This window comes from Mauremys reevesii, linkage group 3 (assembly GCF_016161935.1).
Source record: "Mauremys reevesii isolate NIE-2019 linkage group 3, ASM1616193v1, whole genome shotgun sequence".
NCBI lineage: Eukaryota > Metazoa > Chordata > Testudines > Geoemydidae > Mauremys > Mauremys reevesii.
The window spans coordinates 14090940-14116735 of NC_052625.1; the positions used below are offsets into that span (position 1 = coordinate 14090940).

Genomic DNA, 25796 nt, shown 5'->3' on the forward strand with positions numbered 1-25796 from the left:
CTAGTGTTTACATTGTTAATATGTTGGCTTACAAAACACCCACTATAAATATCTATATGTTTTCCAATGATGGCATGGAATCTTGGCATCATTAGATGGACAGCCCTTACACTTAAACACTTTAACATATCTATCTATCTATCTATCAGTCATTTGGTCCAAGAATACACTAAGAAATATGGAAGATTACTTTGTAAAGGAATTTTATGTAAGAAAATGTTTAAAGCAGGAATCCAATCTGTTTTATTCTCTGGTTCAAAGCATGTGTCCCCAAGATTTGAAAGGTGATGGTTGTGCCCTTTTGGTTTGTCCTACATTTTCATGTCCTTTAGACTGACTAACTTGAGATCTATATTATGTGAACTACACAAACTTAAACCTCAAAGCTTTAACCCTGCATGACAAGTATCCCTGTGGGAGAAAAACTTAGAAAGCTTTGTAAGCCTCAAAGCTGCTTCTTTTGTTGAATGGGCCAAGCTGCTTTCCCTCCATTTTCATTTGGTGAATGGTGAAATTATAACCATTTCGAGTTTTAAAAAACTATTATTTTAATAGGGTTCATTCTATAACTCTAAGCCAGTGTTCATCTGATGTGCAATGTCATTGTAATGATTTTTGCACTACTTCACTATGCGGGGACCTCATAATTTTACATATTTTAACATGAATCCATAACTTAATTTAACAGTATTAAAATTGAAAAGTTTTCTGGAATGTAAAGGGATTCTTATCTTCCATTTGGTTGTGGCATATTAACAGGGAACACAACTCAATTAGATTGTTCTCATATGTTAAAAAGAGTGACAGCTTTTGAGACCAATAGCAGAGTTAGTAAGAATTAGATTTATTTTTATCGTATTAATCTTTGCATTGTTTTGAAACTCATCAGCTGCAATTCTTATAGAAAGTGAAAGAAACTTCCAGCATCAGGGATTTGGACTCTAGGGTCCTTCCCAAACTTACTAACTATTTTTACAGCAGGTTTCTTGTCATACTGGGCTTCACAACCCCCACAATAATGAAATATTTTGCACTTGTATTTAAAGGAGCTCACAGTTTTACAAACCTTAATGAGCTAAGCCTTACAGAGCCTGGTGAGGTAAGGAATAATCTGCACTTTATAGTTGAAATTGAGGTACAGCTATTAATACATTTGCCCAAGATCTCACAAAGAATCAGTGGCAGACTCAGGAAAAGGAATGCCTAGCTTGTTAACCCAACTCCTATCATTCCCTTGATTAAAATGCTAGTCTTGCTCAGACCCAGCCATATAACTACTACATGACCTGTTAACAAGAGGAGTGTGTTGCAAGTTTTAAGCCAAATCTTGGTTTAAACTATTCATAGAAGAAAAACACATGGCTCTTTTCTATAGAAAAGATGGAAATATTATAAAAAGGGGCAGATTTCAAGTTCACTCACTCTGAATAACACATTACTCTGCAATTAGAACATGTCGTTTCAATGGGAGTACCTCAGCCTAAGATACTCCTAAACAAGGGTATTAGAATCGAGTGCAAAATGAGCAGGTAAACCGGAGTCTGGTTAGCTCTGAGGGCTTCCAAGCAGTGACAAAAAGAAAGAAAGATCTGCTTAAATGGCAGAGACTCTAAAAGACTCTGATTATTCAGGCATCCAGTGTCACTGCACAAGTCAGAATGTTAGCCAGCTTGATCTTCCTCTAATCATTAGATCCATCTAATGGGGGAAAAGGAGAAACACCGTCCAGGTGTTTTCTCTACCATTTAATTTTTAAAAGGTTAAACATATTAGTTCTTCTCTCTCCCTCCCAGAGGTGTCATGAGGAGTAACTGATGTTTTTCTGCAGGGTTTTCAGATGTGAAGCACTATATAAAATGTCAGGTATTATTACAAACTCTCAGAATCTGTTAAGCAGCAGCCTTCTGGAGATGGCATGCTGACACACACAGACTGGAGGCCGTGTCTCATGGAGAGACAGGATTTGCAAAGTGCACGATCTGAGGTGATCCTACAAAAGGAATGGTGAGGTCTAAGAGGTTCATGTCTTCTCTCTAGAACTGGGCTTTGCAACATTTAGTCATTTCTGATTGTTCTCTTGGCATCTCTTCCTTGCAAACAGGCAAGAGCTACAGGGAATGAGACTCCGTAAATGGATGTGTGATGACCCAAGAATAGGCAGCAGGCATAGCTTACATATCATGGAGAGGGGAAAGAATGAAGATGGTACTTGTAAGGAAGAACGGAACTGAGGGGTTGCAAACTGAACTAATTCTGAACTATTGGGACATTATCTAGTTCTTAGGTAGATAATACATTGGAACTGGCTATTTGGAAACCAGTAGAGGGTGGGAATGGGAGAGCATTGAGGGTTACTAGCAGCAGGAACTTAGGATGGGTTAGAACTATTGTATGCAGCAAGTCTCAAGTTGCCGTGTTTTCTGGCTGCCAGTAATCCTGACTGCTTTGACACAGGACTCCTTCCCACTGAGGCTCCCTGATATCACCCTAACAATTGTTTCTTGATCCAGTCCTGAGGCTAGTGAGCACCATGGGACAAGCATGTCTATTATGCAGGTCAGTCTAGGGATCAGAGTAAGAACTGGCACACAGCCTAGAGGCAGCAGGAAGGTGTCAGAGCTCAAGAGGGCAGGGTGTGGAGTAGGATGAGGCCATGTGCTGTCTACAAATAGCATTCTTATTCCCAACTGCTCAGCATTAAATCCACAAACACAGCATAGGGATGTTCTCCATGCTTTCCAAGATACACAAACAAGGGAACCCAGGCAGACCCATCATATCTGGCCATGGCACTTTTACTGACGGCATATCGGGACTCACAGAAAATCCTCAAACCACTCACCACACAAAGGACCAGCTTCCTCCAGGACACAGCTGACTTCCTCCACAAACTCCACAACATTAACAACTTCTCTCAGAACACCATCCTTGCCACCAAGCATGTCACCTCCGTAGACACCAACATCCTTCACAATCATGCCATAGCTGCTTCCCTCAAATATTTACCTGACAATAGACAACCCTCAGATATCCATCCCAAACATCTCCAAACTCATCCTCACCCATAATAATTTTACATTCAATAACAAACACTTAGTCCAAGCTATGGGAACAGCTATGCGGATGGCTCCTCAATATGTCAACCTTTTCATGGGCAATCTTGAAGAAGAATTTATAGACAAATGCACGATAAAATCAGTGATATGTTTCATCCTCTGGACAGATGACAAACTCCCTCATAGATATTTACCACAACTTCAACCACACCACCTATTCTTTAAACTCTCTCTGGAATACTCCCACAACAGCATCAACTTCCTGGACACTACAATCAGCTTCAACAATGGAATCTTACAGACAACTATATACAAGAAACACACAAGAAACCTTCATAGATCCAGTAACCACCCCAAACACACCAAAAAAATCTTATCTACAGTCAGGCACTCAGATACCACAGAATATGCTCTGAGGATAAAAGTCTGGGATATACACCTTAATATGCTCAAAACCACCTTCACCTTACAAGGACACTCCACTGGAGAAGTAGACTGTATCATGGAACAGGCCACCCGAATATCCCGAGGGAGCCTACTTTAATACAGAAATAAAACCCCCTCTGACTGCATATCCCTAGTTGCCATTTACCACCGACACTGGGATCCATACTCAATGAGGAAAGAAAGAAAGACATCTTTCTTGAATCCCCTCTTCTGACCTTCAAACAATCCCCCAACCTCTCTAAACTCATAATCAGAAACAAACTCCCCACAGACCAAGACACATCAACTCATAGCGGTACCAGATTCTGTCTGAACAACAGATGCAAAACCTGCAGACATATCTCCAGTGCTACAATGATCAATAGCCCCCATAATACACCTTTCAAGATCCATGCCTATCACAACCTGCGGTGTACCTCATCCAATGCACTGACTGCCTTGATAGCAACCATGTGGGTGAAACCAGGCAATCACTATGCTCTCAGATGAACTCACACAGGAAAATGTTAGAAGACAAAAACACCACATCACCTGTGGGCGAACACTTAAAGCGATCACTCTTTATCTGACCTCATCGTCACATAAAACCTGCACAACACTTTCAAAAGACAAGCCTGGGAGCTTAAATTCATAACTTTGCTGGACACTACAAATCATGGACCGAATAGACACATTGTATTTATTATTAAATAAACTGCTTATTAAAACAGCCTATAACCCACGAACCACCCTTCCAGCTGCTTCCTCACCCACTCCCTTTCCTTCCTATGACTGGAGAGGTGTTAACGGCCCACTTTACATTGCACGGCTCCTTGAAATATGTGTTAACTGCTGACGCTAAACAATCTGTTCCACTTTGTATTTAGCTTTGACACTTTGGGGCATGGTCTACACTACATACACACTTCAGTATAAATACATCCCTTGGGGTGTGAAAAATCCCCACCTCTGAGCGACGCAGTTATACTGAGCTTAACCCCCTGTGCAGACAGTGCTATGTCTGCAGGAGAGCTTCTCCCACCAACATAGCTACCGCCTCAAACAGAGGTGGAGTTTTTAAACCAACAGGAGAGCTCTCGCCCATCTGCTGAGTGTCTTCACCAGATACGCTAGAGGCACCGCTGCATCTCTGCAGCTGCGCAGATTGAAATTTGTATGCAGACCTGGCTTGGGTATGCTTCCCAGACCTAAAGAAGAGAGTTCTGGGTAAGCTCGAAAGCTCCTCTCTCTCACCGAAGAGGCTGGTTCAATACAAGATTGTATCTCACTCACCTTGTCTCTAAGAGTTAAACAGTCAGACTTGCATGCAAGGTTCTTCTTACAAGACTGCTTCACCCATTCTTGCTAAAAATACATTGGCAGTAGTTCTTTTCCAAGTTCTCTTGGAACATATTGCAAGATATCCTAAAATCAACTCTAGAGTAAAATATATGAGCATACTAGCTTGCGTTATTCAATATCTTGAGTTCTATTTCATGCACTTTATATAGTAATTAGTCACCTTTAGAGCCCCACACTACTGTATATACACTGAGGTCGCTGTGGGCAGTTTCAATTTTATATGAAGGGGAAAAAATCCTAGTGCCTGAGAAAATATTTAGGCCTGGTCTACACTAAGGGGGGGGTCGAACTAAGGTACGCAAGTTCAGCTACGCGAATAGTGTAGCTGAACTCGAACTACCTTAGTTCGAAGTACTCACCCGTCCAGACGCTGCGGGATTGAAGTCCGCGGCTCCCCCGTCGACTCCGCCACTGCCGTTCGCGGTGGTGGAGTTCCGGAGTCGACGGGAGCGTGTTCGGAGTTCGATATATCGCGTCTAGATTAGACGCGATATATCGAACTCCGAGAAGTCGAACGTTAGCTGCCGACCCGGACGGTAAGTATAGACATAACCTTAGTGTTTAAAAAATGTTATTTCTTTGAAAAGCTAAGCACAAATGATACATTTCTAGAAATGTTACAGTATCATCTGGTCCTGTATCTTTTGTAGGAAAAGAATCAAGTTCTGGATTTTGCTTATAACAAAACTATAGAACTAAACAGCACTGTCATTAGTGGACAAAGTTATGTAAATCTCATTTTAATAAAAGAAACTGTAAATACCTCTGTATCTATTATAATTCTACACACATCCATCAACATTAAACCAGAGCCCTTCCCCTGCAATTAGATAATTTATGTAGGCACAAAGATAAGAGGTTGATCAGGACATGCAGGAGAAAGAAGAATGACACACAAATGGATTTAAAGCAGCACGCCACAACTGCATTAGTTACAATATTAAAGGGAGGGGGACCTGCCCGAAGTTCCAGGCATTAACTGGGTCCAGTGCTTGGTGAAATGGCCTCACGCTCTACAGCCAAAAAATATGAAATGGGTTCCTTTAGCCAAACCCTTCTTACTCAATTCATGATTCAGCCTAATGCTGAATTGTATCACCTGCCCCACCCACCCGAGCAATACTGTTTCCTGGAAGTGGGGTTTTCAACCTTTTGAAGGTTGAGGAAAGGGGGGAGCAATAGCTCAGTGGTTTGAGCATTGGCTTGATAAACCCAGGGTTGTGAGTTCAATTCCTTGAGGAGGCGATCTAGGGCAAAAATCAGTTGTCATAAACAGATAGTTAAGGGTTAATGTCTCTTTTACCTGTAAAGGGTTAAGAAGCTCAGTAAACCTGGCTGACACCTGACCAGAGGACCAATAAGGGGACAAGATACTTTCAAATCTTGGTGGAGGGAAGTCTTTTGTTTGTGCTCTTTGTTTTGGGGGTTGTTCGCTCTTGGGACTAAGAGGGACCAGACATCAATCCAGGCTCTCCAAATCTTTCTGAATCAGTCTCTCATGTTTCAAACTTGTAAGTAATAGCCAGGCAAGGCGTGTTAGTCTTATTTTTGTTTTCTCAACTTGTAAATGTTCCTTTTTTGCTGAGAGGATTTTACCTCTGTTTGCTGTAACTTTAAACCTAAGACTAGAGGGGGTTCCTCTGGGCTATATGAATCTGATTACCCTGTAAAGTATTTTCCATCCTGATTTTACAGAGATAATTTTTACCTTTCTTTCTTTAATTAAAAGCTTTCTTTTTAAGAACCTGATTGATGTTTTCCTTGTGTTAAGATCCAAGGGGACTGGATCTGGACTCACCAGGAATTGGTGGGGGAAGGGAATGGTTAAATTCTCCTTGTGTTAAGATCCAAGGGGTTGGATCAGTGTTCACCAGGAACTTGGTGAAAAAGCCTCTCAAGGCTGCCCAGGGAGGGAAAGGTTTTGGGGGGACAGAAAGTGATCCAGACACTGAAATTTCTGGATGGTGGCCGTGTTACCAGATCTAAGCTAGTAATTAAGCTTAGAAGTGTCCATGCAGGTCCCCACATCTGTACCCTAAAGTTCAGAGTGGGGGAGGAACCTTGACATCAGTACTTGGTCCTGCTAGTGAAGGCAGGGGGCTGGACTCAATGACCTTTCAGGGTCCCTTCCAGTTCTATGAGATAATATAATATATGGAGATATACCTATTTATAAGGTTAACAGAATTAAGGCTGCTTACACATATTTTCTACCAATGCAATTGTAAAAAATAAATCAAGACAATCACCATTTAATATCCAGATCAACCTCAATTTTCACAGTTTACCACCCACAGATTACAATCCCTAACACCCACTTAGACGTCTCACCTTCACAGTTCCACCAGACAGCCATGCATAATGCACATAACCAATTCTTCAGAATCTCACACATGCAATCTTACCTCTGGCCTCACCAAAATTAAGTTCTCTTGCTGACAGGCAAGTTTCAGATGTCTACAATGTACAAATGAAGAAAATCCAAGATTGCAGTTATAAGGACTCCCCAGGAAGAAGAACCAGAGAGAGAAACTTGCTGGGGAGGTAGGGTGTGTGTGTGTGTGTGTGTGTGTGTGTGTGTGTGTGTGTGTGTGTGTGTGTGTGTGTGTGTGTGTGTGTGTGTGTGTGTGTGTGTGTGTGTCAGAACAGACATCAGAGCATCACTGATTCTGCTGTAAGCTGGTTGTGTTTGCTAGGAAACCATGAATACAACAGTTATGATGAATAATGCTAATAACTTTTTTTTAAAGTAGCCTATGTCTGAGTTGTGTGCAGGTACATAGGCCTGAACTTCAACATGTTAGAAGCAACCCGTCTGTTAGTGGGACCTGAAGGAAATATTAGACCGCAAGTCTAAATTTAAAAAAAAATGAATAATGTAACTCATGTTACTGAAAATATTTGTTATTCTCCAAACAATTAACTCTGCCCAAGAGCAAGTGTTGTGACTCTGGTGCACGTCCACAGCTTCCTGCTTAAGTAACAAAAAGGATTTAACTCCCATTAGAACTACGAATCTGAGCACAACCTGAATTATGGAGGAGGCCATTCTCAGCAGGTGTAAGTCAGTACAGCTTCAGTGAAGCTATGGTAATTTATACTAATGAAGGATCTGGCCCAGAGTTGCTACAGATGTCTTAATAACATACACACAGCACAAAGATCTGGGATAACATATTCAAAGTGCCTACGTGACTTAGGAACTTAAGTCTGATTTTCAGAATTGACCTAGGCACTCAGGAAACTAAGTCCCAATAAAACTCAATTTTAGACAGAGTGATAACAAACAACTTGAATACAATACATTAATATTAAATTTTTCTTACCATAAAAAGCATTCTCTCAGAGGCTGGTTAAAATTCAAGGTGAAACTGCGATTCTATCTTTGCAAAACCAAACTTTTCATTATAGCTATTTAGATAATTTTTCTGTTCAAGTCTAACAGCATGAGCACATTATGTTGAATTATTATTATCCAGCATCAGTTGAATTAACTTCTAAAGTCAGTCTAGTTCATGAACTGCAATAATATTCTGCTTGATATTATACTTTAACAAATGAAATTCATTTACAATCTGTGAGACTTAATATTTCTTACAATGTCTGCATGTTAAAAGGTTACATTCATTGGCTTTACTTAGTTCCCATAAAAAACATACCCATAGCCTGCCACAGAACAACTGTGATTTACAGTTGCTATATCTGTGTGAATCTGCTTTTGGAAGTAAAAGGCCATATTAAAAAGATCAAAACAGACCGAGCTAGTGAAGGAAATCAATCTTTTCTCCAGAGCACAAGTCAAAACAAATCCTGTCAAAACCTTTTCACAGGCTGCAACAAAGGAATTGAATTTACTACGCATCCCTTGGCCAGCAGTGACAGCATGTCATCTGCTGGAGTGGCCTTGGCAAATAGCTACCAAAGTACTTGACATGCATCACCTTCAACTTCCTCTGGTGAAATCAAAAACTGGAGGATGACTGATAAACTTGCCTCAAAAAAGGACAGCACTGAGTTGCACCTTGTGTCCTTGATCGAGAGCTCACTTTATTGATGCACTCAGCTCCAGACTGTGGCGGGTCATTATTGGGAAGCTATACCGGTATGGCAACTATTCAACTTGCTTTGCAAGAGGATGTCGAGGAATATGTCTTGAACTGACAGCAAAACAAAATGTAACTATTACAAACACTAATGTGAAATTAAACTAAGTCTTTAATGGGTTAACTTGTAAATTTTCTAATCAACATTAATGGCTCCCTCCTTTTTACGATACTTTAAGAAAAATTTGTGAAATGGCTGAAAATTCTGAATGATTGATCCTATTTTTTTCCTTTGAAAAGACAATGTATTGCACAGGAAAGTGTATATTTTTATCACAAAAAATCCAGTGCACCTTGGTCCTGCCTATTTTTTCTGCCTGTGGCACACAACATTTCACTCTCCTGAATGTTGTAATTCTTTGGTCTAATTTTGATTGTTGGGTGTAGTGCGAAGATGGCTGGATGGTGTTCAATGGTAGTGATATACTGGAGGTCAGACTAGGTGATCTGGTGGTCCTTTCTGGCCTTAAATCTATGACTTGAGGGGGTGCCTGAAGTTAAACAACTGAAGTCATATTTAGGAACCCAAAAGCTGTTTTGGGGGTATTTATAACAGTCAAAAGTAACGTTAGACATCCAGGTTTGCAAATCACGTTTAAAAATCCAATCCTGCAAGTACCCGACAGTAAATTACTGTTGGTCACTGGATTGAAGTGAATCAATCCAATAGGTTATTTCCAGTTACCAATCCATTCAAGTCTAGTAGACCACTTTTTAGGCTAACTTGGAGGTTTGAACTGAACTCTTCTAGAAAATAATCCCAGGTTTCCATTCATGAACTGATCAACTCTTCCTCCTACTAATATTAGAATACAATATTTTGTACATGCTCTGTTCTGTTTGAATCTCAATGGAGTTTATTCACACTATATTTCGTAACCTGCATGTAGATTAAGGTAGAGTATGCAAGTTTTTGGTGCATGAAAAAAATCTTAGTTTCTTCTTATTTGTATCTATTAAATGTAATCATTAGGAAAAATCATTCACTTTTTGAAGATGGTGCCTGATACAAAGATGACAGAGCCACCCAAAAATGTTGGAATGTTTAATCTCTTCACTGCTGACAGCTGCTAAAACACTGAACACTGCCACTTCAAAGGGGATATACCAGGTGCTTCTGGGCAACTCTGGTGGTGCACCGTGAGTCATGAACCTGGTGTATCATACAGCATCAAAGTGGCTAACTAAATAGGTTTTATTTCCTGAACGCAAGCCAGTGCTTCATTTATTATTTTTGTTTTTAAAAATATTTTCTTAATGCAAATATAGGTTATAAGAGGCCCAATCTAGCTATCTATAGCGAAAACAATCATCCTAGAAATGCGTTAACATATTTGATATTCACAAAATCAACCTACTATGCTCTCCTTTCTGGGCTAATGTCAGTTTCTTTCCTGTCAGAGCCTCCATTATAGTACCTCTCTCATTTTGGGGAATTAAAAACAAAAAAAAAATGGTTCTCCAAAACAAGCGACATTTCAAAGTTCAGACTGACTCTGAGACCATGCAACTGACACCTTCTCCAGTACAATCAAGTGCTGCAAATCTCCAATACTGTTTGCTTTTCCAATAGCAAAATGAGCAGGTACATATGCACATGTATAATGAAAAGAAAAGCTTCAATCTTTCTTTGAATTATTTCTAAATTTATTCTCAACACTTTAAAAACTACCTGGGAGATCTGCTTCTAAGGGCAGTAGTTACTTTCATACTATCATAGACCTACAATCAAATTAGAAGAACCACGCTAATGAGAAGCTGGCTTTAAAGCACTTCCTAAAGCTCTGATATTAAGGAAGCTGTTGCAAGCTCATCACTAGAATCTAACAATTGTCTTTTAATAATCACTTTGAACTGACATCTAATCAGCAGCTTTGACAGCTCTTTGTACTTGGGTTCACTGGCATGAAAGTCAACCAGAAAAAGGCAACTTTTATTTACCACATTTACTTTGATTACCACATTTTTTATACAGTACTCACCTTCTCAATTTGCCTGCAAATAATGTGAACTAGGTTACCTCAGATAACAAACAGATTGGAGTGGGGGTGTTCAACACCTGGCCCATTTAATGCACTTGCATAGCCTGCATTGTATATTCAAATACACAGAAAGTGCAGGATAATGGTGTTAATCTATCTCTGTAAAGTGCTTTGAGATCTACGGACCTAAATCTTGTATTTCCTTAAACTGGAGTGTAGTTCTTCGTGTTTAGGAGAAGAAAAACAGTGGATGTTGCAAATGGGATATACTGGGAAAATGGGTGGGGTGAGTAATGCTTGGAGTGTAGTGACATTTCCTTAGCCAATCCCTCCTTAAGGGAATACATCTAGCCAACCAACTAAGCAACTGCATTCTAATGAAAACACATTTTGCAACCAAAATGGAAACAGACAAATATATTGAAACAGCTTTTCCATTTGGTTTCTTTACCAGTTTAAAAAATAAATAAATCCCCAAACAGTCTACATTCCTTGTAGTTTTATTAACAAAAATAGGATAGTACAGTATATCCTTATTTACAGAAGTCTAATTGCATGAAAGGAAAAATACACCCTAACTTTTATTAACAAAATGAATCAACAACATTTTTGGCTGTTTCAGTTAAGGCAGATTTAATCAAGCAAAGTTGGCTCTAAAGTGAAGTTACAGTCGTTAAGCAACTGAACAATTAATTTAGAGTTTTACCCTAAACAGGTCTCTGATGAAACAATTAATGGACTGCAAATAGAGCATTTATTGCTAAAGCCCAGAATTTAAATCTACCATAGGTAATTTTGAATATACAATTAGTCTCTCAGTTCTCTAGAAGAAAAGAGAATTCTCTGTGCAAACTTACCACAGTAATTCAATATAGACATAAGAGAGGTGGATGTCCTGTGCTATATTTTAAAAAATCAATGCCAAAAGCCTCTGAATTATAAATATGTAGACTGGTCAAAGGTTACACAGACTACTCTTTGGATAATTTAAGTCACATTTTCCTATCAATGAATGAACTGAAAAAGTTTTGACCTTCTGAGGACCAGAACACATTAAGATACATATAAACTTCAAGTAATTTTTACTATGATCCTGTTTTGTAGTTAACAACCTTGACTTTAATTTGAGCCTGTCTGGACCCTTTTCATCCAAATGGCCCCAACACATGATGAGGACCTATGCAGACCACAACCTTCTGTGTCTCCTTCTCTCAAAACACAGGTTCTCTCTCAAATGCCACCCACTCAACCAAGCCAAAAGAGAAGTCTCGCATGAAGTTTCCAAAGATATTCTGGCCCTGGTTGGGTTGAAAAAAATGCCACAAAAATCCTCATACTACTTTAGTAGTTTTGCTTCCTGTTTTGGCTGGAACCAGAAAGAACAGAAGTATATGAAAATTACATTAAACTGCTACTTAACTACCAGGGATTCCTGAAAAAAAATGCGTTTGCCAAATGTTGCTATCATCAAGCATGCAGAAAGCTTCCTTGACCAAAGCCAGTCAAGGGAAGCCAATTAAAATAAGTGTATTTAATCATCAAATAGTTTATGCTACTGCATAATTCAGGTTATACATTTAATTCATATTGAAGTTGAACAGTTGAAAATCATCCCGTAAGATAAGTTCCTCTCAGAGAGTCTTCAATGTTTCAGAACACAGAGCCATGGCCAAATCTTGCAACTAGTTACAAACTGGTTCTGATGCAAAGTGAGGAAGCCACAAGGATATCTCAGCTGATGATGATTCAAGGAATAATTCTTGTAGACAAACTGCTGAATTTAGCCTGACATGGGAGTTTGCTTAAGGTACATGATGCCTTAATCCGTAAATGAACAAATACTGAACTAAACATTTTTAATTTGATGCTGTCTGGTTAATTCCAAAAAGTAAGAAAAACCTAAATTTTGCCTCTGCTCGAAAGAAGCAGTTGCTGCTCACCACAGATGAGATACTAATTGAATCTGATTAGTCATCAAAGTCTGTCCTGTCCTTGATAGATGTTCAGGAAATAGTGACAGAAGCCAGAGTCTGTTCAAGATTACAAACACTACTGGAATGTAAACAACTGAATATCATTTATGAAGAGTGACCAGATTTTGTCATCCACCAAAGAAAAACACCTACTTCTGACCTTGACAAATCCAAGTTCAATATTCAGGCAGAACATTGTTATGGTGTAACATACAATTGTGGCTGCATCCAATAAATTCAGTATAGAGACTCTGAAAAGAACATAACATTTTTGTTTTGCAGGGAGACAATTCAATCTCTCTTCTAAAAATCTTGTATTAACTCTACATTAGTCATATCAAATGACAAAATAAGGTCACATAAATGTTTTAATGCGTATCATCTCCCAAGATTCAAGGGGAGATGGTGACGTATTATGAGATGTAATGTCATCAATATGTTGAAGACTACCAATTCTAGGATTCTTCCTCATTGGATTCAGGCATTGCTGTTTCTTTGCTTTCCCTGGCTGTAGCAGATGTAGGTGAAAGCTAGCTGTCTTAGAGTGAATATAGATAAGGAGAAGCTGATGTTTGATGGCATGAGCAGCTAGAGGCATATGTCTGTTGATCATCAAGGTACTGTAGTCAGTCTTTAGTTTCGTTGTATTTCCTTGTCAGAAATGCCTAGTTTTATGTTCAGCTGGCCAAGGCATTGCATCACTTGCAATGGCCATCCATTCATTATTCACCTTCAGGTGAGGCTACTGAAATGTACTCTATCTGGGATTAATCTTGAAGACCACATGAAAGTTTCAACTAGTGCAAAGTATAGCAGCCAACGCTTTCAGAGAATCTGAAGTTTATAGTACATTACACCAACATCTTCTGCACTGCCAGTTTGCTTCCAGGTCTAATTCAAGGTGCTGTGATTATTAAAAAAGCCTTACTGATCTTGGAGCCAGTTATTGCTAAAACAGCCTTGGTCACTCTGTTCTACCAAGCTAGCTGCAGTACTTCAGGTGTTAGTTCACAGCACAGAAGTCATAGGAGCCAAGAGCAAAGCACTGTCAGTAGCAGGGGCAAAGCTTCAGAATACACTGTCATTGGTAATCCAAAATATTGCACTTTTACAGTGTTACCACAAATCTTTGACCAGGTTTTTCCTGTCAGTGGGTGTTAGTATCCAGTTAGACACTGGTCTCTTTAGTATTTCTAGTTTGGGTTCTTTCTTGTTGGGGATTACTGAGTAATGTGGGAATACGTATGGTATGTATGGGTAAATAGTGTATTTATTTATGTAAATAGTATCCAGATATTATGATAGCTGAACTATATATAGCTAATAAATAAGGTTTAAATGGTTTAATTTAATTAAGGTGGGTATAATAAATTAAAATGTTAGAGACTATTTGTATAAGTATATCTAAAATTATAAATACTATATAACCAAGACTAAACCCCATCATTTTACAAAGCAGTTAGAATATTTAGATGTACATGTATAAACATTGCAATAAAATCAATTAATAAAATCAACAAAGACAAGAGATTAAGTTACTGTGTGGGACACAAAATACGGACGCTAATTCCAGCACTGAGAATGGAATATAACCAGAGATTTAGTAATATGAAGAGCATTTAAAACTACTGTAGAAGAACCTGAAGCAGGAAACAGATTACATTTTGAAATTGCACTGTTGGGTAGTAGCCCGTCAAAAGTCAGTGGGAAGAGATGCTTGAGTTTCACAAAATGCTGTGGTATGTAGAAAAAGATTAACTAAAAATAAGAATCATAAGGTTCAGAGTACGATACAATTTTCTTTGTTTTCTCTTTGTTCTGTTTAAACTGCACTTCTTATTATTTTAACTTAATGCAATGGCTCCAACTCCATACGGACTTGCATCCCCATGCAACCCCATTAGCTATAACAGGGTTGCAGAGTGGTGTACATTAGTACAAAAAGTGGACATCCCCCCCACAAATACCCTATACTATAATGATGAATGAGTTATTAATGAAATACAGAATCCTCACAGAATCCCTGCAGAATCCTCACAGAATCCCTGTAGAATAACTAGAAGGATTTGGAAGTTGGAATAGGGCCGCCCGGGGTGGGGCAATTTGCCCCAGGCTGCGGGCCCAGCAGGGAGTTTTTCGGGGCCCCTGGAGCGGGCTCCTTCACTCACTCCAGGGGCCCCGGAAAATTCTCGCGGGGCCCGGGCCCCCGGAGCTTCTTCCACTCCCGGTCTTCGCTGGTGAGGGGGGTCATTCCGCTCCGGGGCGGAAGGACCCCCTGCCACCGAATTACCGCCGAAGACCCAGCTGCACTTCGGTGGCAGTTCCCGCTTTGGCGGTAATTCGGTGGTGGGGGTCCCTGCCGCGGGTCTTTGGGGCACTTCGGCGGCGGGCCCCGGAGCGGAAGGACCCCCTGCCGCCGAATTACTGCCGAAGCGGGGGCCCCCGCCGCTGAAGAACCCAGGTCCCCGGAATCCTCCGGGCAACCCTGAGTTGGAACTGTGTACTGTATGCACACCACAGCAAGAGGATTTGAAAATGATCAGAAACATTGTTATGCTACAATCAAACTTAATTCTAATACTAGTTCAGAGAAGAAATAAAAGTAAATTCAAAAGAAGTTAGATTACAAATAAAGCTCAATGAAGCCTAAAGAGTGTTTGCATCTTCATCCCCAGATATTCTGATACAGTAATTAAGATAAAATATTGCAAATCTTCAGTTAATACATTGAGTTTATAGTAGGCAATCTTCTTTAAAATCTTATGCTGTGTGGAGACCATCTGTCTACACTGAACGCTTACTTCACCTCATCTACCACCTTTTCCTTCTTAAATAAATCTACCTCCTATGAACAAAACTAAAGATGCCTTTTTTTTTTTTAAGTCCAGAAGGATTTTTTTAAAAGCATGTTTCATTACTTTGCAATCTACTGCTGCCATCTCCTGTGGTAAATGAAGCAGCAAGTAACTTCACACTTACAAATAGACTATTTAACTTCTGCCATATGGGAATGGTTCCTATAGGCCAGGCAGACACAACTCTGTCTAAATACACTCTCAAAAGTTTGTTAAAAAATTACCATTACCTCTAAGTGACTCCGCCGTTCCGCGATCACTCTTTCATCCTTATTTCCAAATAGCTTCTTTGGAGGGAATTCTAAAGTAGCAAGCTGTAACAGATGTAAGAGAATTAATTGATACTGTAAATGATAAGCTAAGCTGAAAACAATTCTCTTTACAACACAAAGTGATCAGAGAGAGGAAAATGACAAATATTCACAAGTTACAGTATATGCCATTAGGTCCAACCCCATTATGCCATTCTACTAATGTTAATATAATCCAATCTGTACTAAAACAACAGGATTGTACTGTCACAAGTGAATAATGGCAAAGCAAATATAGGAATTTGAATGTCTCCATCTACCAACATAAAAATCAAAAGTCTGTAAACTGAACCTGCATATTACACTGGCTGCAAAGAAGAGAATATGAGCTGTTTAGGAACTCTGTATATTTTAAAGACCAGAATCATCTGTTAAAATCATTGTAAGCTTATCTCCGATTGTGTTACCATCTATTTCATTTGATTTTGTCTATGATAACTATATAGTTTCCATTATTAAATCTGAGAGCTTTTACTGAAGTCATGGCTTTGCTGATAGTTACGCTGGGCTTCAGGTGACCCTAGGTTAGTGGCAGCATGTTACTAAAAGTCACCGCGGGTGAGCATAAAGACAAGTTAACCTATGATCAAGGTATTTTACTGAATAATTGGCCTAACTTTAGAGTGTCCAAGCAGAATCCACGTCAATACGGTAAAAGCTCATGTATTACACTGAAAATGAAACTACGAGCAGCACAGTTTTATTCTGAAAAATGACTATCTAAAGATGTCTGTTACCTATGCAATAGATGCACTCCTTGTAGATGTTCAGAATTATATCTGTTTACGTCACTACTTTTTAATCCTGTGGGAACTGCAGAAGCCAACTCATGAAGAGAAAGTGAATAGGATTCTATACCCTTCTTGTGCATGAAATACAATTGTTTATTTCCAGTCAATCAGTTATATCTGTTCAAACTCATAGAAGGCAATAGGTTTACACAAGTGTCACGGAAAGTGTAAATTGGCCCATAAAGTCTTATTTCTGGTAATGATGCAAAGGAGGAAAGAAACCACCATTACTCTTAAAGCTGAAGTTTGGTCTGCAGGGATGGCAGTAAAAAATATCTTCACTCTATCACTGACTGTGTCAAATGAGGAAATCATTGAGACACAAACATGCAACCACACAATTTCATTGTTAGAGTCACTGTTCAGAGTGGGGCACTTCCAAAAACAATTGCCTCTTTCTGCACAAATTCAAACTAGCTGCCTGAGGATGTCAAGAGAGAACAAAATAAAAGAACCATCACCTAGTATATAAGTATAGTTTAGGGCTGTAAGGAGTTTATGCTTGTGTACAATATGCAGAAGCACAGTATATTAAATTACAAACTTTATTTTTGCCTTTGAACATCAACACTCAATGTAGAGGAGTTCTTCAGTAATCTCCAGTTTTTCAGCAATAATTCTTCAACCCTATTAAACTCTGACCTGGATAATTTAGAGAGATGTTACATTTAGTTCCTGTCTAGACATCTTCAAGTCAGTAATCTGAAGTGGTGCACCAGGGGGCAGTGGTGGAGAGTCTCTTGACTACATCAACCTCTTTTTCCTCAAAATTATATTCCTAGAATTTCCCCCACTATTTTCTTTTCATCTACTTGCTTCCACATGCTTAGAGAATTAGCAGCATGTTGCCTAATATTATTGTATAAAAGCAATTATGTCCTTGGTAATAATTCTCATTGTATTAATCGCTTTTTTTTAGTTAATCTATACAACAATATTGATGGATGGCAAAAATCTCACCCCTGAAGAAGTTACGCTATATTAGGCATCACTGCATTATGTGACCACTAGGTATAATGGCCAGACAAATAAAAAGATACGCTTTATATTTTAAAAACATATTTAGCTGTATATATAGATATATATAGAGAGAGAGAGATATATATATATATATAGATATATAGGAGATGGACCTCAGCCAAACAAACCCACTCTGAAATTTGTGGAGATTCAGAATATGAAACATGACTCAGATCAGAATTTCATGGCTGTTCAAAAGCTAGGATCTGAATACCTGAAACTTGGGGGAAAGGGTATATGTCAGAATCTGGATCCAGATCAGAACATGGAGGCTCAGGCCTATCTTTAGTATATAAAACTTAGATACTGTGGGGATCTTGCATCCTAAAAAGCACATTACAGCTAAATTATGCAGCACTGACCATCCCGCCCCATTCTCCATCCCCTCTAATCCAGAGGGGATGGTGAATGGGGCGGGATGGTCAGTGCTGCATAAATGTCATTCAGTACAACATTGTTTTATTAATTTATTTTGATATTAAACTCAATTGATTTTATTTTACATTGACACAGATTTTAAATGTGTTGCAAATACTTGTCATCTCTGTGTCAGTATACTGACAATTAGTAACATCACCTTCTGAGCTATCTGTAGGCTTTGGCATCCAGGTAAGTGACAGCTGGAGGTTTTGCCATTTGGGTAGGGAACAGCTGGTGCTTTTTTCTCCCCAAGATGACGTAGGAGATGGTTTTGGTTTGTGGTTTCCAAGTGGCAAGCTTCTGGTACTTGGGAGCACATACAACATTGCCTCCCTCCCACTTTTGGGAAAAGGGTTAAATTTGGGAGGGATGTGTGTGAATTTTTTCTTCCCCACCACAGCAATTCTTGAAAGCCATTAGTTATCCCACTCCACCTCAATATCTGTCAAAACAGCCTACAATGACACACAAAAGCATGCATATTAACTTGATGTTCCTGCTAAAATGATAGGCAGTGAACGTTAATATTGATTCCATTTCAAACAGTAACTTCTACAATGAAAAGCATTGGAAGTTACTGTTGAAAGGAAATCAATATTGACATTTACTGCTTATAAGTTTAGCAAAAACAGTGTCAGTCTTCATTACTAGCAGCCCACTGAAACAAAAGGCAGACATTCAAAGCACTTAGAACTCATGTTTCAGACTGGCTGCAGACTCAGGCAGATATCAAGCCATCAGTTAATATCCAATTCCCATTCCGAAGGTCATCTTTGCAATCATGAGGGCTAGAAACTCTTTTTTTATATTACGCAGTGGAAACAAAATTGTTAACAATTATGAAGAAATGTAAACATTCTTTGTAATTATGTGGGAGAGTATATAATGTTTATATATTACTGGTAGTGGTCTCCTTACAGCTGCCATAATTTGTACAACTGATTAGAGTAAAAAGGGGAGGCTCTTTTGCATTTTTGTGGGGGAAAATCATTAATTGTAAGAGGTTCTACTAAATATGTGATGTATAAACACATAACAGCGATTCTTATATCGGAACTGTGACTGTTATAACAAAAAAGGAAAAAGCCCAGTAATATGAACATACCAAGCCATGAGAAATTTTGCCATAATTTTGTACAAGTAGCTTCTGTTCTGATGTGTAGTTTAACATGAGGTTCAGAATCAATTAAAAGAAAACTTCAGTCAATTCAGCAACCTGACAGTTCAAAAATTAAAAAGCATTTGTCTCTACAGGCATAAACTAGGGAATGTATCTGAAACTAGGACGTTTTTTAAAATATGACTGGTATTTGAGCTACTAATGGTAGCAACATTTTAATGCATACAGTGAAATTGTCACTGGCAATGTGGGAAGCCTTTAAGAAACTGTCAAGCAGCTGCAAATTGTATTACATTTGCCAGAGATTATCACACTCCTGATATTTATACATCACTGAAATTCACTTGCATTCACTTGTTCATGGACTCAAATGCACAGGATGTCTGAGGGGGGTAGATTATGTATATGGATCTCTGTCTCAGCTAAAACAAGTGTAAAAAAAAGTATATAGTATCCAGATCTGAAGACTGTCAGGGATATAAAATCATTCCTTTGAAAAATCAATTGACCTTTCATTTACCCTCTCATCCAGCTGAACTCCCAGGCAGCCACACCTTAGCTATTAGGACTAACTTTTATCATTAATGTAATTTAAAACAATGCCACACATTAAGACAGCAGCACAAGCGTTCTAATTTCCTACTGGTCTAGGTTCCTTCTTGCATGACTTTTTTCCTCCCGTGCTGCAGTGGTGTTGAAAATATTTGCCAGCAGTTCTACACTTTGGGTGTTTCGTCATTTTCTTGGGCTGCTGAGGAGATGATGTGTTTTTTGTAGGGCAAATTAACAAACCCATTCCCTGCTTTGACAGGAATAGTGAGTTCAGGGCCATTCTTAACCATTTTGGTCCCCTACGCAGCCCCCACCATGTGGGGGCTGTGTGGGGCCCCAGGGCTCTGTGGAGTGAGGCTGGGGGGCAGTGGGAAAACCCCCCCGCCCGGCCCCAGCCTGCTTCAGTCTGCTCCCCTGGCTCCCAGCCTTGGGGGGTGGGAGGACCTGCCCACCAGCACTCACCAGTGGCACAGCTGGGAGCCAGGGGAGCAAAGCAGGCTGGGACCAGGTCGCTCCACTTACCACACGGGGCAGGGGCAGGAAGAGGCGGGGCGGAGCAAGGGCGAGGGCTTTGGGGAAGGGGTGGAGGGGGGCAGAGTGCACACGCAAAGAGCTAAAATACTCAGAGCTCTTCTGGCTGAACTTCAAAGAAAATGGTGAATTAAATAATCCAAGGAAGTGTCAGATAGGAGATTGTATATCAGTGCTCTTTTAATGTATGTTAGCGTATGTGATGGGGCCTCTGCCCCATGCTGGGTTGGTAGGGGTTAAGGTGGCCTGGAAGGCCAATTAAAACCCCTGAGTAGACCTGGAGGAGGAGCCAGGAAGCAGGCCACTAATTAGGAGTAAGCTCGGCTGAGCAGGAGCAGGTGGGGCCAGTATATAGCCAGGTTGTTGACTATTGCAAGGGCAGGGAAAGGCTGCAAGGAAGTAGGCCACAGTCACTCTCGAGTGGAAGGTGTTGGAGGATGGCACACCCAGAGAGGGAAGAATCCAGTAAGGTAGGAAGAAGCCCAGGGAAACTGCAGCCAGGTCTAAGAGATATAGACCTTGGCTTCATGTTATAGGTTACCTGGCCTGAAACCCAGTGTAAAGGACGGATCTGGGCTCCCTACCAGCCACTTGGTAGTGTAGTAAGAAGTGAGAGCCTGAAGCATGGCCTGAGCACTGAACCAAAGTCAGCAAAAGTTATGCTATGAGCAAAAGTCAGGCCCTGTCAAAAAGCAGATGCTTGCTGATACAAGAACTTGACACAAGTACCAGCAGCATCGCTAAAACACATTGAATATGTAAACGTGTTCCAGCAGATCAGCATAAGGACACTCCAAGCCAGCACAAGATGATTTGACAGAAGTGATGAATGTGGATGCTTTGCCTGAAACACAGGAGAAAGGTAGAAGGGGAAGTAACAAAAATGTCACGAGACACGTAAGGTGGTACCTAAGATGTTTATCCCAGATTGTCTCGATCTATAAATGTTGAGATACCTCGTCCTCACCATCTTCCGGCCTAGATCAGAGCGGAAAGTCCTGCCGCTCACTGAACTGGTCCATTGTAACAGGCATACATGTGCTAGTGTAATCGCAGACATTGATCCAGGGAGCTAGGACCATGCTTCGTTGACAATAAATCTGGCCCAGCGCCTCCGCCACTGAACCGAGTCCGTAGTCTCTTTAGGCAGTTCAGTCGAGGTCTGCTGGTCTGGTAAGTAGGCAAGCTGTCCTCTGTAGGAATCGCGATCTAACACGGCAGAAAACTCAAGCTAGGGAACCCCCCTATTCTCTCCTTTCAAATCCCCACAGTTTGATGAGGTACGGATACACTGCACAGCCCTCAAAGGACGTCCATATGAGTTAAAAAAAGATAGTGGAAAATCATGGACTGGAATATGTAAAGTGATGGCAGAGACTGAGCTTTAAAAATAACAATTAGAGTAAAAAAGGTAGAATATTGGCAACTATAGCCATGACTGTTAAATGGTTAAGACAACACGCCACAGAATTGGCAGTGCAAATAACAGAAACCAAAAAAGAGTTAAAAGAAGGAAGAGAGGCCTGGAAAACTCTCTCAGCAGGATGACAAGCAGTCCAGAGACATTATATGGTACAGCAAGTACAGGAACAAAATAGGAAATTGGAAACAGCTGTAGAGAATCTGCAAAAAAAGAGAAATGCCGTCCCCCCCTTATAAATCTCTGAGCTACAACAGACTTCGGGTATTTATACAGTGCCTGAAGAACGGGGACAGAAATGGAAAAAGGTGGCCCTAACAAAATTAAAAGATGAAACGGGATGATTGGAATGGGTGTTGCAATGGGGACATGTGGAATGACCCAGACCAATCACGTAACAACTCATGGGCACAGGCCACTGCATTGCAACCACCATTATACAATAAGAGCCAGGTTCCAATAAAACTTAAATCACCTGGCATTGGTCACTGTCGGAAGACCGGATACTGGGCTAGATGGACCATTGGTCTGACCCAGTATGGCCGTTCTTATGAGACCAAAACTGGTGCCTGTCAGAATGGGAGAAGTGCACAGCAGTGGGAAGTAGACTCTGGATTAGTAAATCAGATAATAGGAAAAAATGGAACAGTTCACAGAGAACATTAGGAGACAGGAGCTGCAACTTAATCGCGGAGGAGTGGATAAAAAAGAATTTCAAGGTGAAAAACCTAGAGTGAGCGAGTTAACACCTAAAATTGATGCATTCATGTATGGATTTGCCCAGAAACAGTTAACAGCAGTTTCTTAATGTACGCGCAACATGCCTGAGGTGACACATGACCAGGATTCATCACTGAATTTGGTCCGCTGGTTGGATCATTAGCTTCCCCGGCTCGAGGCAGGTACGGACAAGGAGTGTAACCCGAACGCTGATCCCTGCCCCAAAAGCAAAGAAAGGCAATCCTTCAATCCATTTGGCAGACAAAAGCAACAGACACTGAGAGAACAAATTCAGGTTTTGAAAGAGCAGATAACAACCCTCACTTTCCGCTCAAAATCAGGATTAAAACCCAGGGATATGGGTTCCCAACTGCTTTAACCCATCGAGCCCCATTTCTCACTCAGAGTAATCATATAACCTTCTCTCTCAAATATTTGTATATACTATTTAATTTTTTTTATATCCTCTCTGTTTGCTAAATACGCTGCTGCCGCTTGTACTTTAATTAACTTTATCAAGTTATCTTAATCTCCCTCGGCTCAGTTCTCCCTCCCTTCCTAGGTTGCTCTCCCATCCTCCCTCTCCTCTCCACTCTCTTCTGTTTTAAAAGTTCTAGTTATTACAGAAACCTCCATCGCTGAAAGAGAGGAAGCAACTGAAAACACTCCTAACTTTCTTGAAGATATAGTTGCCAAGCAACAAAAAAAGGTACTCTGCTTCCAATCCTAACCACTGACTAATATTTAAAACATGGTTTTTCCCTAATTCATATAGCAGAGTTTTTAAAATAAATAGTTATATAAAGTAATGGACAATGTCTTAAGTTACAAGTGGACAAATAACAGTATGAATTTTTATCAATTCGTATTAAAAGTTTTAAACAAAAAGGTAATAACTTGCTTATTTAATTATTTAACTCCTCCCCCAACCCCTGACTTTCCCTAGGGAGGCATGCCCCACTGTTTGGGGACCACTGCTTTAGTGGAAGCCTTGGGGAAATTCTTGCCCTCTGAATGTTTTTCCGAGTATGGGAATTATTTTGGCTTAAAATTCATAATGTTCCTATTCCAAATACACTACCAGGACCTGATCAGTCTGTTAGTTGTGTATTCACAGTTCCCATTGACTTCACTGAAAATGATAAGATAATGAGGCCCCTGGAGCGCTACACTTACAGAATGTATTGCCATTTGACTAATGTGCCTGACTTAAGTTCAGAGATAAGAACCCTCTGTAGCAGTTTACCAGTTCATGCAGAAATGATTGGCCTGTTGCATACAAGCTCACCTAAGTGACATCTGGCTGCATTTATGAAACTTCCTTCTCTTGTGTGACTGACTAATGCTGTAAATTTCAGCCACCCTTGCCTTTGAGAAATACTAATAATCAAAACTCAAAGGACAGGAATAATTCTTTCTGCTGAACAGACTTGCATTTCTTTCTACTCAATATTTATGGCAGATCTCAGGTTCTTAAAAAACAGCTGTCGCAGAGAAATATACCTGCAAACAAATAAGCAGTACTTCTCTAAGTTTGATTTGTTGTAGGCATAATGCAGCAAATCTTTAGGATAAACTAGGCTTGTTATTGAGAGAAATAAAATACATTTCTACATTGCTTAGAATGGTAAAAATGGAAACATTCAAAATAAAAACGCTATAAGCTAAAAACCTTATTTTAAATGGTGCTTTAAATTTAGATAGCCTACATATATTTAAATTTATGTTTAATCTTTAAACAGATTATAAAGCTGCCTGCTTAAATGCAAGTTTAAATACACACCATAAACCCTCATACAACTAATTTCCACAAACCATCAACTCTCATCAGTCTATGCAAAAGTGAAACTCAAAAGACATTAAGATCTCCTAGCTGGACAGCTATATTATGAAAAAATGGACTCTCAGGAAAACACTTGGGGCAAAAGGAGTTTGGAGCCAAAGGGAAACAAGCAACTGTGGGGAACAGAGGGCATTTGTGTTGGTGACTCTCTACTTTATTGTGAGTCTTGCAATATTTTTCTTAAGGCCTCAGATCCTAGAGTCAAATGAACATATATGAGAATCTCCACCTGTGACACATGGCCAAAAAGGGTTGAGCATCCTGCAGGATAAATCACCCAAATTCAAGCTTTAGGGACATATTGGTAGATGTTTGTGTTTTTGTGTTTACATATATATGGTTAGAGGCTGACAATGTAATCAAACAGTTCCTGTCTATGCTGTATTCCGTTAATTCAGAGATCAAAAGGAGATATTAACATTTAAATGAATTGTAAATATAGTCCATGAAAGCCTATGCTCAAATAAATTTCTTAGTCTCTAAGATGCCACAAGGACTCCTGTTCTTTTTGCGGATACAGACTAACAGGGCTGCTACTCTGAAACCTGTAAGTATAGGGATATCACTGTATTGATTTCTCTTTGAAGTATAGAGCAGAGCACCTGCAAATGGTGGAAAACAGCTGGAGATCTTACTATCTTTCGAGTTTCACCTTTGCATAGACAGATGAGAGTTGATGGTTTGTGGAAATTAGTTGTATGAGGTCTTATGGTGTGTATTTAATCTTGTGTTTAAGCAACCAGCTTTATCATCTGTTTGAAGATTAGACAAATTTAACTATATGTGTAGGCTATCTACATTTAAAGCACCATTTAAAAATAAGGTTTTTAGCTTATAGCTTGATGCTTAGGAAATAGGTCTACTTCAAAGTCTGGATGATTGCCTATTGTTCGCCTAAGGACTCCCAACTGTCAAGAGAAGGCCTGGGACTGTATAAAAAACCCTTGGGTCCTGCTCCTTTTTATCTCAGATCTGCTTGATGCTGTATGCAGGGGAAGCTTGAGTCATAAGACTGAGATCTCCAGTCCCATCTGGATCACCCTGAATATGAACACTGGACTATAAACTATGGACTAATTCTGAAAGAACTCTTTGCAACTACAAAGCTCACCACCTCTACTATAAAACTGATCTCAGAATGGTACTCATGTCTGTATGTATACTTAAAAAGAACGGGAGTACTTGTGGCACCTTAGAGACTAACAAATTTATTTGAGCATAAGCTTTCGTGGGCTACAGCCCACTTCATTGGATGCATAGAATGGAACATATAAGAAGGGTATATATATATATATATATCCAATGAACACA

The 25796-nt window shown here is 39.8% G+C and overlaps 1 protein-coding gene across 4 annotated transcripts in view; it reads right to left on the reverse strand.

Annotated features, from left to right (window-relative positions):
• Positions 1-25796, reverse strand: part of KIF16B (kinesin family member 16B) — a 202057-nt gene that overhangs the window by 3642 nt on the left and 172619 nt on the right. For all 4 annotated transcript variants that reach the window (XM_039530469.1, XM_039530468.1, XM_039530470.1 and 1 more), the window contains one exon: positions 15988-16071. In XM_039530469.1, coding sequence (XP_039386403.1) covers positions 15988-16071 — 84 coding nt within the window. The remainder of the gene's footprint in view (positions 1-15987; positions 16072-25796) is intronic.